General features: G+C 48.2%; 1 protein-coding gene across 2 annotated transcripts in view; it reads left to right on the top strand.

The window, feature by feature from the left end:
- Window positions 1-12,324, top strand: part of LOC137794209 (nck-associated protein 5-like) — a 92,491-nt gene that overhangs the window by 9,481 nt on the left and 70,686 nt on the right. For both annotated transcript variants that reach the window (XM_068590897.1, XM_068590898.1), the window contains exon 2: window positions 6,738-6,811. In XM_068590897.1, the coding sequence (XP_068446998.1) occupies window positions 6,738-6,811 (74 nt within the window). The remainder of the gene's footprint in view (window positions 1-6,737; window positions 6,812-12,324) is intronic.

The raw sequence follows: 12,324 nt of genomic DNA, 5'->3' as shown, positions 1-12,324 counted from the left end.
GTTCGGGTCCCAACACGAGACGTCGCTTACAGTTGGACGCTATCCGAGTGCAACCCTGGGCCTCAGCACAAAGCTACGAAAGCGCAGTGTGAAGTAAGCACTGGCCATCAAACTGTAATGAGGAGGCGAAGCTGTACGGAGTAGATAAAGCTGAATGGATCCTCTCGAGGGCCTTTTACTCGATCGGTAATGTGCCTAATTTCCCGTGAAGGAGCGCAGTCACCGCTCCTCCATCGGCTTCTGGCTCGGTGAGGTGCGGCGCCTGTCCGTCAAAAGGCTGCACAAACAGAAGCCCGACTCCCCCCCCCCCCCCCACCTCCCTGTCCCCGTGAACCAACCGACATCTGTTTAGCGTCGGCTCTCGGCTCCGATCGGGCCCTTCCCCTGTCACCGGCCCAGCTCGTTGACATCATCTAGAAAGGGTAACGGATAATGTTGATTGAGGTAATTGAATTAAACCATCACATATGAGCTCTGCTCATCAGTTCCAGGGAAGTCAATGGCCTGTGTTGGTTGACGCTCTTTGGCTCTTCTCCCTCGTTCTGTCAACACAGATGAGGATTTATCTCCGATCCAATTTTGGGTGTCCTCCCTTCTCTTTGTTCTCGTCTCTCAGATCCTTTCCTCTCTCCCTCACAGCAGCCTCTCTATTTCCCCAGCGCTCCTCCGGGTTGCCAGGTCCAGCTTTTCCTTTTCATTTCTGTCATCGCCAATCAGCCTCCCTTTCCAAGTACACCTGGCTGATTATTGGCCCCCAGATGATAATAAAACCCAGCAGCCCCCAGGCTTGTAAAAATCTGGGCAGGGGCACACCGCGGACTGCTACCCCCGTGTACAATCCCCCGTTTCCTCGATTCCCATCCTGTCTGGAAACATCGGCTCCGGCGGGTGTGTGTTTGTTTTTATTCCTAAAAAAAAGCAGCATTCCTCCGCCGCTCCTCCCTGATGTGTGTTTTTGCAGATAAAAAACTGAGACCGGGAGCAAAAGAGAAAGCGGGGAGACATTGTAGAGACAAAGATGGATATCAAGATTTTTATTTTGTTGGAGCTTTTATTCTGAAAGGTAAGCAATTGCCACCTTTATTCACCTACAGATGCGTACCTTCCTCACAGGTATAGCTCTGTGATCAAATAGCCGTGTCAGGTCCGATGTATTTCATCCCTCGGCTGCTTTTTCAACTCCCCTTTGAGATGTACGAACAGCTTTGCCACTGTTCCCAACAGGCATGAATGGCCCACTCTGTCAAAAGCCCAAAGAGAGCGGAGGAGGAGCCCCGAACAGACCAGTGGGTTATTTGAGCGTTTGGACGTATCTCAATGTTTGGAAAGATAATCTGCGGGGATTTGGATTCCTGACGGTGGCGAGGTGTTGATGTTTGGGCTGGGCCGGGCCGTAGGTGCTGCCGGAGGACGAACATCAGATAACCCCAAAAAACTGCTGAAACTCTCCCTCGATGACGAACAAGGCTCTCTTTTGTGTCTCCAGTAATCCATATTCCCCGACACTCCTCCAGTGGAGGCAGGTAGGCAGATGAAGAATATCCTGCTCACTGGATGCCCTCGACTCAATAAGGCTTCTGTGTCGGCCTCCACGGATCGACAGCCGTCGAGCTTCTGGGTACGATCCCGCAGTACAGCGCTGAGCTCGGCTTCAGCTTCATTTATCAGGTGAAGGTCCGATACCTTTTTAGGTAGCGAGAGCAAGGTGATTCTGCAAAACCAATGCTCACACGTTACTTATTTTTGCCAAGCACCGAGAGGAAAGTCAACGCGTTCATCGCATCATTGTAGATGCATCTCCATCATCTAAAAATAAACAAGACAAGGTCAGCTGATGGGCTTTAATCGGAGGATGTGTGGTGTTGCCAGAACGGAAGTCTTAAGGATAAGGTTACGGTGAGGGGGAAGGACTGTCGGCTGCGGTTAGACGGGACTTTAATCAATCATCATTTCCTTTTTTAAGAATCCATCAAATCATTAAGATGCAGGGAAACGGACATCCAGGATCACCTCGATGCCTGACACAAAGCCACAGATCAAGCTGACAGCACACAGATCTCCGTGTCTTTTCCCCCCCGATTGAAAAATGACAGGTATTAACCTGAGGAGCTGCCCTCTGCTCTGATGAAAAGCAGGGCTTATCGGCCCAGTTATCAGGCGGTGAGGATATGAGAGCTTGATGGCTGGCCCGATACTGTGACACCAGGTCTTTGGGACGTGAGTAACGACCTCTGAGCGAAAGGATCATCTGCAGCGAGCCCCAGAACACGCTGATAAGACTAATGAAGGGTAACCGAGGCCGGATGATACGCAGCGTCCTCCTACAAGCGGAGGCAGGTTTCTAGAAAGCCAGACCATTAGTCATGCTGATGATTTCATTACCCCGCCGCGATAGCATCACAGTCATTTTGAATTATATCGACGTACGGGAATACGTTTTCCTTGACGCTGATTAAATTTGCCGCGTGTACATCTTTTGCTCGCGATGCGCGCACATGGAACTGTGGAGTGTTCGGCTGCAAAGCCCACGGTCGTGTCTTTGGCGGGAGGCCAAGACCAACAGTCGTATCGGACGTGATATATCCCCGACACCTCGAAGAGCCACTGTCGTAACTCATCCTCAAGTGTGCTGTAAAAAACACACGCCGAAAAGAAATCTTGCATTCTTATTTGCATAACCTTTGACACGCGTGCGAGGAGCGCCGCTCTCCATCAAACCTGCAGCTCAGGATTCTCCGTCGGGTTTTTTCCGCGGGCGCGTCACCCGTGTGTGCAGAAACATCCGTGGCGAGCAAAGATGGGTTGTGGCTTCTTCAGAGGTTGTGACCGCGTCTTTCGCCAGGGTCGCGACCCCCAGAGCTCACTTCAGGGGCCGCGGGGCCTCCCCCGAGGTGTCTTATCTGCGACGCCAGCCTCTTGATCTTTGGACACATCAAGGTGGCGGAGGGAACTCCTCGCGGCGTGGGACGCACCCTGACCCCGACGCCGGCGGGTCAGAGCTTTATCTCGCTTCGGGTCTATTTGTCTATTTTCTCAGTCAACTCCAAAGAGGGCTATATAAGAACCAGACGCAGTCTAGAATGTGATTCCATCCCCTCTTAATCTGCAAGAATGTGTGAAAGAGCAAAGCGTGCCAGTCGGCCTCAAGCGACTGAATAATGCATCTGATGTTTTATTACTGAAAGATCTGGAGCGTTGATCTTAAACAGATTGAATTTTGGTTTGTGTGTCAGACGGTCTGTTTGTGTGGATTTTAACAGAAGTGTGTCTTCTTCTTTTCTTTTTTCCTCCACCCCCCATCCCCGCGGAAAGCAGTGGGGGACGGCGCTCATGTTTTTAAAATTTCATAAAGGCAAAGGAGCAGTCGGGGAGGGGGGGATCTGCCCTCTGCTGCTACCGAGTGTCTCCTTATCAAACGCTCTCACACACATGAGTAAACACGGGCGGATACACATCAGAGGAGCTGTGGTCACGGAGCAACCTCAGCAAACACATTACCTGCCAGGTCAACCCCAGCTTAGCCCCCGCTCGTCAAACACTGGCTTTTAATGAAGCATTTACAAGTATCGGAAACGTCAGATATGAATATAAAAGTCTCCTGAAGGTCTCTTCTGTGAGTGCACGTCTTCTTGCTGTCAAGGAAGGTATAGCAGGAGTTTTTAAAAAGCTCTTTTATGATTTAGTGTACTTTACAGGCGATTACGCTCTCCTTACGAGCTTACAGCTGAGGAGCTGCAGCTCCGCTCCTGAGAAATACACCTCCCGATAAAAGTCAGTAAATTCTGTCCGCACGTGAGCACCTGGGCCTCGTGGGAACCGTGCGAGCTTTCACTCCCGCCGTAAAACCGTCAGAAACAATGCCCGCCCGGGCCGAAGATATAACCCGCGGCGAGTCACGCTTTTAAATCCGGGCTTTAAATGCCGTCCCGTCTTCACGTGACGACGAGCACGCCGCATTCTCTGCATTCTGAGGATTATTCCAGCGCCCTGTCATTAGGAGAGGGGTCTACGCGATGACAACACCGACTCAGACGGCTTTGCTTCACGTTTGATGTGGCCTGTAAATATCCCCCCCCCTCACCCGCTCTGACACGGAGACTCTCAGGAAAGAAGAAGGTCCCCCTTTGTGAGGTCGCCGCGCTCATTATGGGATCGTGTTGCTAACGGTCGCTCAGAGACGGACTGCTTTTCTTTTTCTTGTCTGAATTGAGAAAAAGTAACACGTTTTTCTTCAAGAGGCGGCAGAGTGATTATGAAGCATGCTGATAGTGACTGTGTTGTGTATTTAATAATGCACGCGGCCGACTGCTGCTGCTGAACACCGCCGTCTAGACAAAAACATTTCACAGCCAGCTTCATCCCGTCCATCCACTAAGTCAGGACAACTTCAGAAAAAGCACCAACAGGGTTCTTACGGTCATGGAAGACCTTGAAAAGTCATGGCATGTTAAAATGTCCAGGCCGAGAAAAGTCGCTAAAGTGTAGTAAAAGTCATGTAAATGTGTTATTTTCATGTGTTCATGACGTTCATTTACGCTGAGTTTGAAATAATGAATACGCTTTTAAAAGAAAGAGGCTCAAAATATAATCAGGCAGACATACAGGCATCTATATAAATGTTTATTCTTTTAATCAAGCTATTATCTCTCACTCATTTATGTCATTGAAGGTATCCTGTATGCTTTGAATCCTCATTGTTAGTTTAAATACTACATTTCATCACTTTTTCCTGTTTAAACCCAGATTTCACTACATGTTTGCTCATGGACATTTGGTTTAAAGTTATGAAAATCCATTGGTCAGAATGTGTATGAACCCTGACCAAGAGAGGGATTTGCTGTGTTTTTTATTTTTCCCCCCACTACCTGCTGTTGGAGCCAACAGTTCATTTAACTTGGGTAAACTTAGCAGCGCGCTAATGGTTTTCCAGCTTGCGAGTGAGCGGCCCTGTGGCACTGGGAGACGAGCAGATGGTCCGTTGGGGCGCGTTGCTTCCCAAACATGAACGATTTATCGCGCCGGTTAAGTCCAAATTAATGACGACGATGGCCGAGGCGACGACGAGAAGATTAGGACTTGTTGTCTTTCTGTGTTTCAGTTCAATAATGGGAACGTCGACCGGAATTGGAACACGTCGCACCGAGCTGTTCGACATCGATCTGCTGTCACGCTTTTGGCGTCGGCCCTCATTCCCTAATGGTCACCCAGAATGCACTTGAAGGACCTCTGCCATGTTCAGCTGGCATCGGTAGGAGAGGGAGGGGTGGGCGGTGAGGGGTGTCTTCGAGTGGCGGCCTCAGATGTGAGATTAAGTGCGATGATTGCTTGAGAGAGCGGCACCCCCGGGAGGAGCGGGGAGACCAAACAACTGCACTTACCGTATTTAGACCATGCGGCTTTGTGCTCGCGAACATCTGGCCTCATGAGGGTCTGCTCTCGAGGCCACAGGTTAAAAAAAGCTCCTGCCGCGATAGCAGAAGTACTTTTAAGTCTGGCCGGTCCCCGGAGGTCACGGGGAGGTCGATGAGAAGTTCTGCAGCTATGTTCAAGGCGTGTAGACACACTGATCTGTATTTTTCAGAGCGGCTGCTGTTTATGATTGCATTATATGATAACTGTTCCTGTTATTTTTCTCCAGCCGATCCACATAAATATGCATCGTTTCGATATCTCATTGTTCCAAACTGTTATTTACGCACATGCTAATGCTTCATTTCCACGGTGGAACAACAGGGGTCCTCGTGAAAAAAGATGCTGCAGGCATCGGGATTGAGTTTTTTGCTTTCTCGTGGCTTCAAATGTTATTTTCCCCCCAAAAATCTGTTTGCGTTTCACGGATGGGCGTTATCTTTGCCATCGACTAATTAGAGAACTGAGATTACAACAGAAGCACAGAAAAACTATCTGATATACTAAATATACAAGCGAAGGATGTGTTTTGTGGTCCGAACAAGAGGGCAGTCATAGAAAATGGCCTCTCGCAAACTACTTGAGATTCCAGGACTCGAGACCTCTTCATGGGAATCCTCATTATTCAATTAGACTCCGCGAGCACATGACCAGACCGGCTAGAAATCAATGGCGAGCATCTGTCCCGGTGAGATAACCCTTCGCCCGGGAGATAGATGCCTCACGAGCTGTCGAGCTAACATCTAATTCATTAGTCTGGAACTCGGATCGCGCTGATCTGACGGCGTCGAGTCACGACTGGCTGCGTTACGTACGAGGTAGACCTCAGATGTCTGAGAACCCAGATGGCGGAGGTATACGATGTGGCCTATTTCTTACGGTTGCACTTCCCCCCTTCTGCTTTATGTAGTCGGACCACTAAAAGGCAAATCATTAGGCCGTGGCCAAGAAATCCTGACATCTGTTTTCTCCATTCTGCTCTTAGCCTTAGCTCATTTGGTCCGCGCTGTAACTCAGTAGCGCACGTTTTTGCGAGTGCGGGCTATTCCCAGCTGACATTACACAGCTGGGCTCGCTTCTGGGCCAGCCGTCACGTTAAGAGCTGCTTCTGGAGTTACACGGCGAGCGGAGGAGAGACCGAACTGATTAATCGCACCTTTTTTTTTTTCCTCCAAAAAAACCCCACTTCTGTTCTTGTTCTTCACACATCTATGAAAACAGAGTGGAGGGACATGCACGGTCCAGACTCGATGAGGAGGACGATGGTTGACGTCGCCTCTGTTTCCAATGAGCCTGTATTGACTCCATTGTTTATCTCTCCCCGGCAGGAATACATGGACGCCAACAAATGCATCGACGAGCTCCTCAAGCAGCTCGACGAGGAGCGCCGCAACGTCCGAAGGTAAGAGGTTTTCCTGACGTGTTCGAGGCAGATGTTTTATTGCCGGAGGACATCAGCAGCTGCCCGCCATCCATTCCCCACCGCAGGCAGCCAGAACAATGTTGTTTGGTTTTGAGCTGGAGACAAGCTTTGTACGCCGCTCTTGAGAAATGCTTTCTGTGCTTGGAAGCGCACTAAAACGTGGCAGACAAAGGGGGGAGACTGTGCTCCCGGTGAAGGGTTGACTGGGGGCATTTCTCATGGAGGTCCTCCGGAGCACATTTGCAGGAACACAATGGGAATGAAGAGCTTATGGAGATGCCAATCGAATGACCTTGTCCCCTCCGTGCTCCTATCTTTCTCGCCCCCTTCCAGCAAAAGCACTGCAACCATAGAAAAAAAAAGCAGAGACAATTTTTTAAACTTCACCCTCTTTTGTATGACCCTCTCTCCATCTCAATGGAGCTGTATCCCCCCTTGCCTCAAAGTGATTTTCCCCCTGAGTGAGCAGAGAGGGGCTGTGGGGGGAAAGGGGTCTCAGGGTGGATGACCACTGACCATCCTCTTTACTAGGCCAGGGCATCGCTTTAATAAAGGAAGTGATGTGTAAAGGAATGACCCTCCCGTCTATGTCATCCACACCCCTCTTTTCAAACCGGGGGAGCCATCTTTGGTGACACCCGGAGTGACCTAATGGCCACTTAGAGACACCGAAGTGTCTGTGAGGGACCGGCCTGTGTTTGGGCCAAGTGGTTTCAAAGCCGTGAACTTAGTAGTGACTCCCGTTGAGTGGAGCGTCGGTCTTACCCTCTATCGGCCCTGTAGTTCATGCTCTACCTAAAGCTGGATTTACTCAGGATCAGAGTCCATCAAGGGTCCCTGTGGGACTTCTGCACAGATGAGATGCAACATGTAAAGAAACCAGCACATATTCAAACCCTCGCTTTTTTTCAGAAAACAACACGCCACCAGGCGGGATTGGTACTCATTTCGGTCAATTCAGAGCGTCGACAGTGATAAATGACTTCACAAAGGCTTTTGTTCGGCTAAAACATAGGCGGAGACTCCGCCCCCTTCCCCTTATTAAGCAGCCTCTCACGATGCTGTGGATGTCCCCCCGTCCACCTCTCAGAATATGGGGCCCATCAATCCGTCAGCGGGAGAAAGAGAAGCCCGTACATTCCTCTGGTTCTCTGCATCCCCACTTCATGACCCAGTGACCCACTGCATTCATGTCTCTCATTGTAACGCATTATGGGGTAGTTTCACACTGGGCAAGTACACACATTTGACAATCATGACTCCTTTTTAAACCAGGCTACATTTCGGAGTTACTAATGATGTGTCAAATGTCAAATGAGCATGCATCTGGGTTTTTTCCTCATTAAAACAGAGCTCCTTAGCCTCAAAAGACACAAATATACAAACTCAAGGTTTTGATTGTCTGTCAGAAGCATCTGCACACACGGTCCCTCGCGTTCAGTCGCAGCCTCGCTGCTCGACGGAGCACAAAACCCCAGTGGGACGCCGGCCGGGCTCTCCGGCTTCCTCCATTCATTGTGACCACGTCCTTGACAGACGGAAACAAAAGCTCAGCGGCACAGTGTCAACATCAGATGGAGCCAATCACAATTTGGCAGCGTTCAACGCGGCGTACAGTAGGAGGACGCTGACCCCGGGTTTTCCAGTTACTCAGCGTTTTTGTTTGCAGCCGTTAAGTATGATGAAATGTCTTTATTTTAAGTAAACAGTACCATTAGTGGCGGCTGTGAAATGCTGGCGACACACAGCTGGAAAGGAATATTGTTCATGACAGACTTCTGCTGAGTGACAGACGTGGAGGCGGGACATATGGATGTTCTGCAGCGGTGAAGAGCGTGACGGGCGGGGAGTTAGTTTGCATGACCTCTCTGTGACAAGCTGCTGTGTCAAGGCACCGTGTAATCTTCCCTGTGGATTAAAACAATGTAGATTAGATTTCTTTTTTCTTTTTCGCTGCCACTCATTCTGCCAGCTCTTGATTCGGCGCTGTGCTGAGCCGGCGCTCCCCTGGCTCTTCCTCCTGACCTTGTTCTCTGTGGGTTGAGCGTGTCCAGTATCAGGTCACATGACCCTCCCCCCCCCCCATTCCCCCACCCCCAAGCCGGTCCTCACCTGCCATTTTCTGCCTGCCAGAGCAGATGGCCATCGTCTGTGACCTCTTGCACACCTTGGAGGACGGGGAGGGAGGGGGAGGGTGGCCAGTGGAGCGAGGGGGGAGGCTGGGGGTCCACTGGGTTTGGGACAGGTTGGAGGGGCAGGCGTCTGCAGCTGCAGCCCCGAGCCGAAAGGACATTAGGAACGACATCTGCTGATCAATAAGCTATTTGTCATGTTCAGAGAGCAACGGCCGAGAGAGGAGGTCAGATCAGATGAGCGCTTATTGAGGGATTATCGCTAATAGGACTTTCTTTGTGGAATTGAAATTATAGTTTTGTCCTGCAACTGCTCAACATTTGGAGTTTGGATTGTGAATTTCAAAGCGATTGTATGTTGTTTATTTAAAATGTAGTTTTAGTGTACGTCCTTCATGCATATAACTCCCTTTGAGTCCATTTGAGTAATCTCATTCCAACATTGCCTAATTGTTTCGGCTTTTAAGATCACAGCGCCACGAATACAAACAATTGTTTCAACTGAGGTTTAAGACTTAAAAAAAAGTCTCTAAATGCACTATGAGTGACTTTGAGTGTTCCCATGAATTTGGCACCGATGGAGGGAAATGTCCTTGCGCTCCTACGAGGACGGCGGGTAAAAATGTGTGCGTGTACTCCACACGGAGCCGGCAAACAGCTCTACAAATGTGGACCTCGCTGATGTTACTACGAGGCATATCTGGCCTCAAAGACGCCTGTGTGCCGCCGGCGGTCTGAGCGAGATGAAAGGCTGTAATCCCCAGCTGAAGTATGTGGCGAGGGCCCGCTCCGTCGACGAGGAGGCGGGTAGCCTCCCGCAAACCCTCCAAACGCCCCTGAGGGTCTGCCGTCTCGCTTGGGCGAGAGCCATGCGTTTTACCAATTTAATTGGATAAGTTGACCGGTCTAATGCAATAATTTGATCATTCTAAGCTCCAAGGAGATCTAATACAGTATGTTTGTGTGCCCTCTGAAGTGAATGACTTAGCCTAATCCATCCATTAGAGGTCACTTTACGGCCCGGGAGTCCAGACTGAAACATCTCAAAGGAAATGAATCAATCCGTGAAACCTTCCTCGGAAAAACCTTGTAGCACTGATGTGTGTCGGAAACAGAGAGAATCAGTGGGAAGGTTTCCTCAACATCTTTGTGTTTTGCTTTAAAAAAAAAAATGAAGCACTGCTTGCTTGTTAGCATTGAGTAGCATCTTGTCGAGGTAACGCAGTAGCATCTACCACCGAGTTTGCTTGTTAGCATGGAGTAGCGTCTTGTCGAGGTAACGCAGTAGCATCTACCACCGAGTTTGCTTGTTAGCATGGAGTAGCGTCTTGTCGAGGTAAATAAGTCGCATCTACCACCAAGCTTGCTTGTTAGCATACAGTAGCATCTTGTCGAGGTAACGCAGTAGCATCTACCACCCAGTGTACTTGTTAGCATGAAGTAGCGTCTTATCAAGGTAACGCACCAATGAACTCCCTGAAGTAATTAACGGAGAGGAGGCGACGCTCGCTTCTTTATCTCGCCAAAGATTCACTCCGTCTGGCTCTTGGACGCCCTCGTCTCCCGAGTCCCGTAAAAAACCACAGAGCGCTCCGTCCCCTGATTCATGCGCCCGAAAAAAAAAAAAAAGTCCAGGCTCTCGGGGCGAAAATACATGCATCAGTTTTATGGAGCTTATGAGAGGAAAAGGTTAATCGAACGGGTTAATGACGCCTTTTACTGATGCTCCCTCAAGGTCGTTTCATAGCTGCATTCCCATGCAGACTAAGAGCCCCTCTCCCTCCCCGGCACTGCCTCCTTCCCCACATATCACTCACCATAAGCCTGCTTCTTTGCTGGTGCATTCAAGGTTAAGTGTAAAGCTAAGCAGCTGTCTACTACTCTTATTTTTGGAAAAGAAAAGCATCACACTCAGCGTGCTGGACCCAAGCCTTCCCTGCAGATACGGTGTTGTAATCAACACATTTTGTTGGTGGTTTCACAACATGCACACGCACTGTTTTATAGGACTTGCGACACGTATTCTTGGCATTTGGATTGAATGGGGTATTATCTACATTCCTAGAAGCAATTAGCTGTGTTTAAGAGCTGAGCGTGTTTCGGTCTTGCGTAATAGCTAATTGCCAATGTTGTTAAGTGAGTTCTCGGGCACTAATTTGAATGTCGGATAAAGCAGTTTTTCTCATCTATTGTTTGAGAATATTACATTTGTTTTATCTGATTTCCAGTCACTATGGCTTCTTCGCCATTAACTTCCGTTGAGTTCCTCTCTGCTTCTTGCAATGAAAAGATGTTTTATCTCCACCTTTGTTTGGGGAATGAGCCGTGGCTCCTTTTGTGCTCATGAAAAGCGTGAAGTTATTTTGACTAAGAGTTTTAGAAAACATCCTCAGATGAAGATAAGAAGCGGTTGGAAGTCACAGTGGATGCATCTACCTCCAGCTCTTTGGAAAACACCCTTTCGTCTCTCCAAGGAAACAGGAAGAGCTGCGAATGTGTGAAATTCATAACATGTCACGAGACAGCGAGTCCAATGAGTGATGAAAGTAAAGCTTGACGAAATCTGATGTTGAATTTTTGCCGCTGTGGGGTCGCTCAGTGAAAACAAAGAGGAAAAGATGGACTCTTGTTTGTCACTTATTGGTTGAGTCGTCGTCTTCATTGTTTCAATATCTATCTATCTATCTATCTATCTATCTATCTATCTATCTATCTATCTATCTATCTATCTATCTATCTATCTATCTATCTATCTATCTATCTATCTATCTGTCTATCTATCTATCTATCTATCTGCATCTATCTATCTATCTATCTATCTATCTATCTATCTATCTATCTATCTATCTATCTATCTATCTATCTATCTGCATCTATCTATCTGCATCTATCTATCTGCATCTATCTATCTATCTATCTATCTATCTATCTATCTATCTATCTATCTATCTATCTATCTATCTATGCATCTATCTATCTATGCATCTATCTATCTATCTATCTATCTATCTATCTATCTATCTATCTATCTATCTATCTATCTATCTATGCATCTATCCATGCATCTATCTATCCCACTATCTAACTATTTATCTATCAATCTATCCATCTATCCATCTATCTATCTATCTATCTATCTATCCATCCATCCATCCATCCATCCATCCACCCATATTGCGACTTCAGAACATACTTCTGGATTTATTACCACACATGAATTAAAGGACATTCAATCCAAGGAAACCATTGGCTACATACACCTCATGGCATCAGTAATACACGACTTGATGAAAGTATTGCATTCTCACATCTGTAAACTACTTCCACATTGGGTTTAGATAAACACATGTCAGCATCTAT

Source organism: Clinocottus analis, unplaced genomic scaffold, assembly GCF_023055335.1.
Source record: "Clinocottus analis isolate CAN_PGR_092001 unplaced genomic scaffold, fCliAna1.0.p SCAF_24, whole genome shotgun sequence".
Taxonomy (NCBI): Eukaryota; Metazoa; Chordata; class Actinopteri; order Perciformes; family Cottidae; genus Clinocottus; species Clinocottus analis.
Note: the sequence above shows the minus strand (reverse complement) of the source record. Positions and strands in the feature narration are given on the sequence as shown.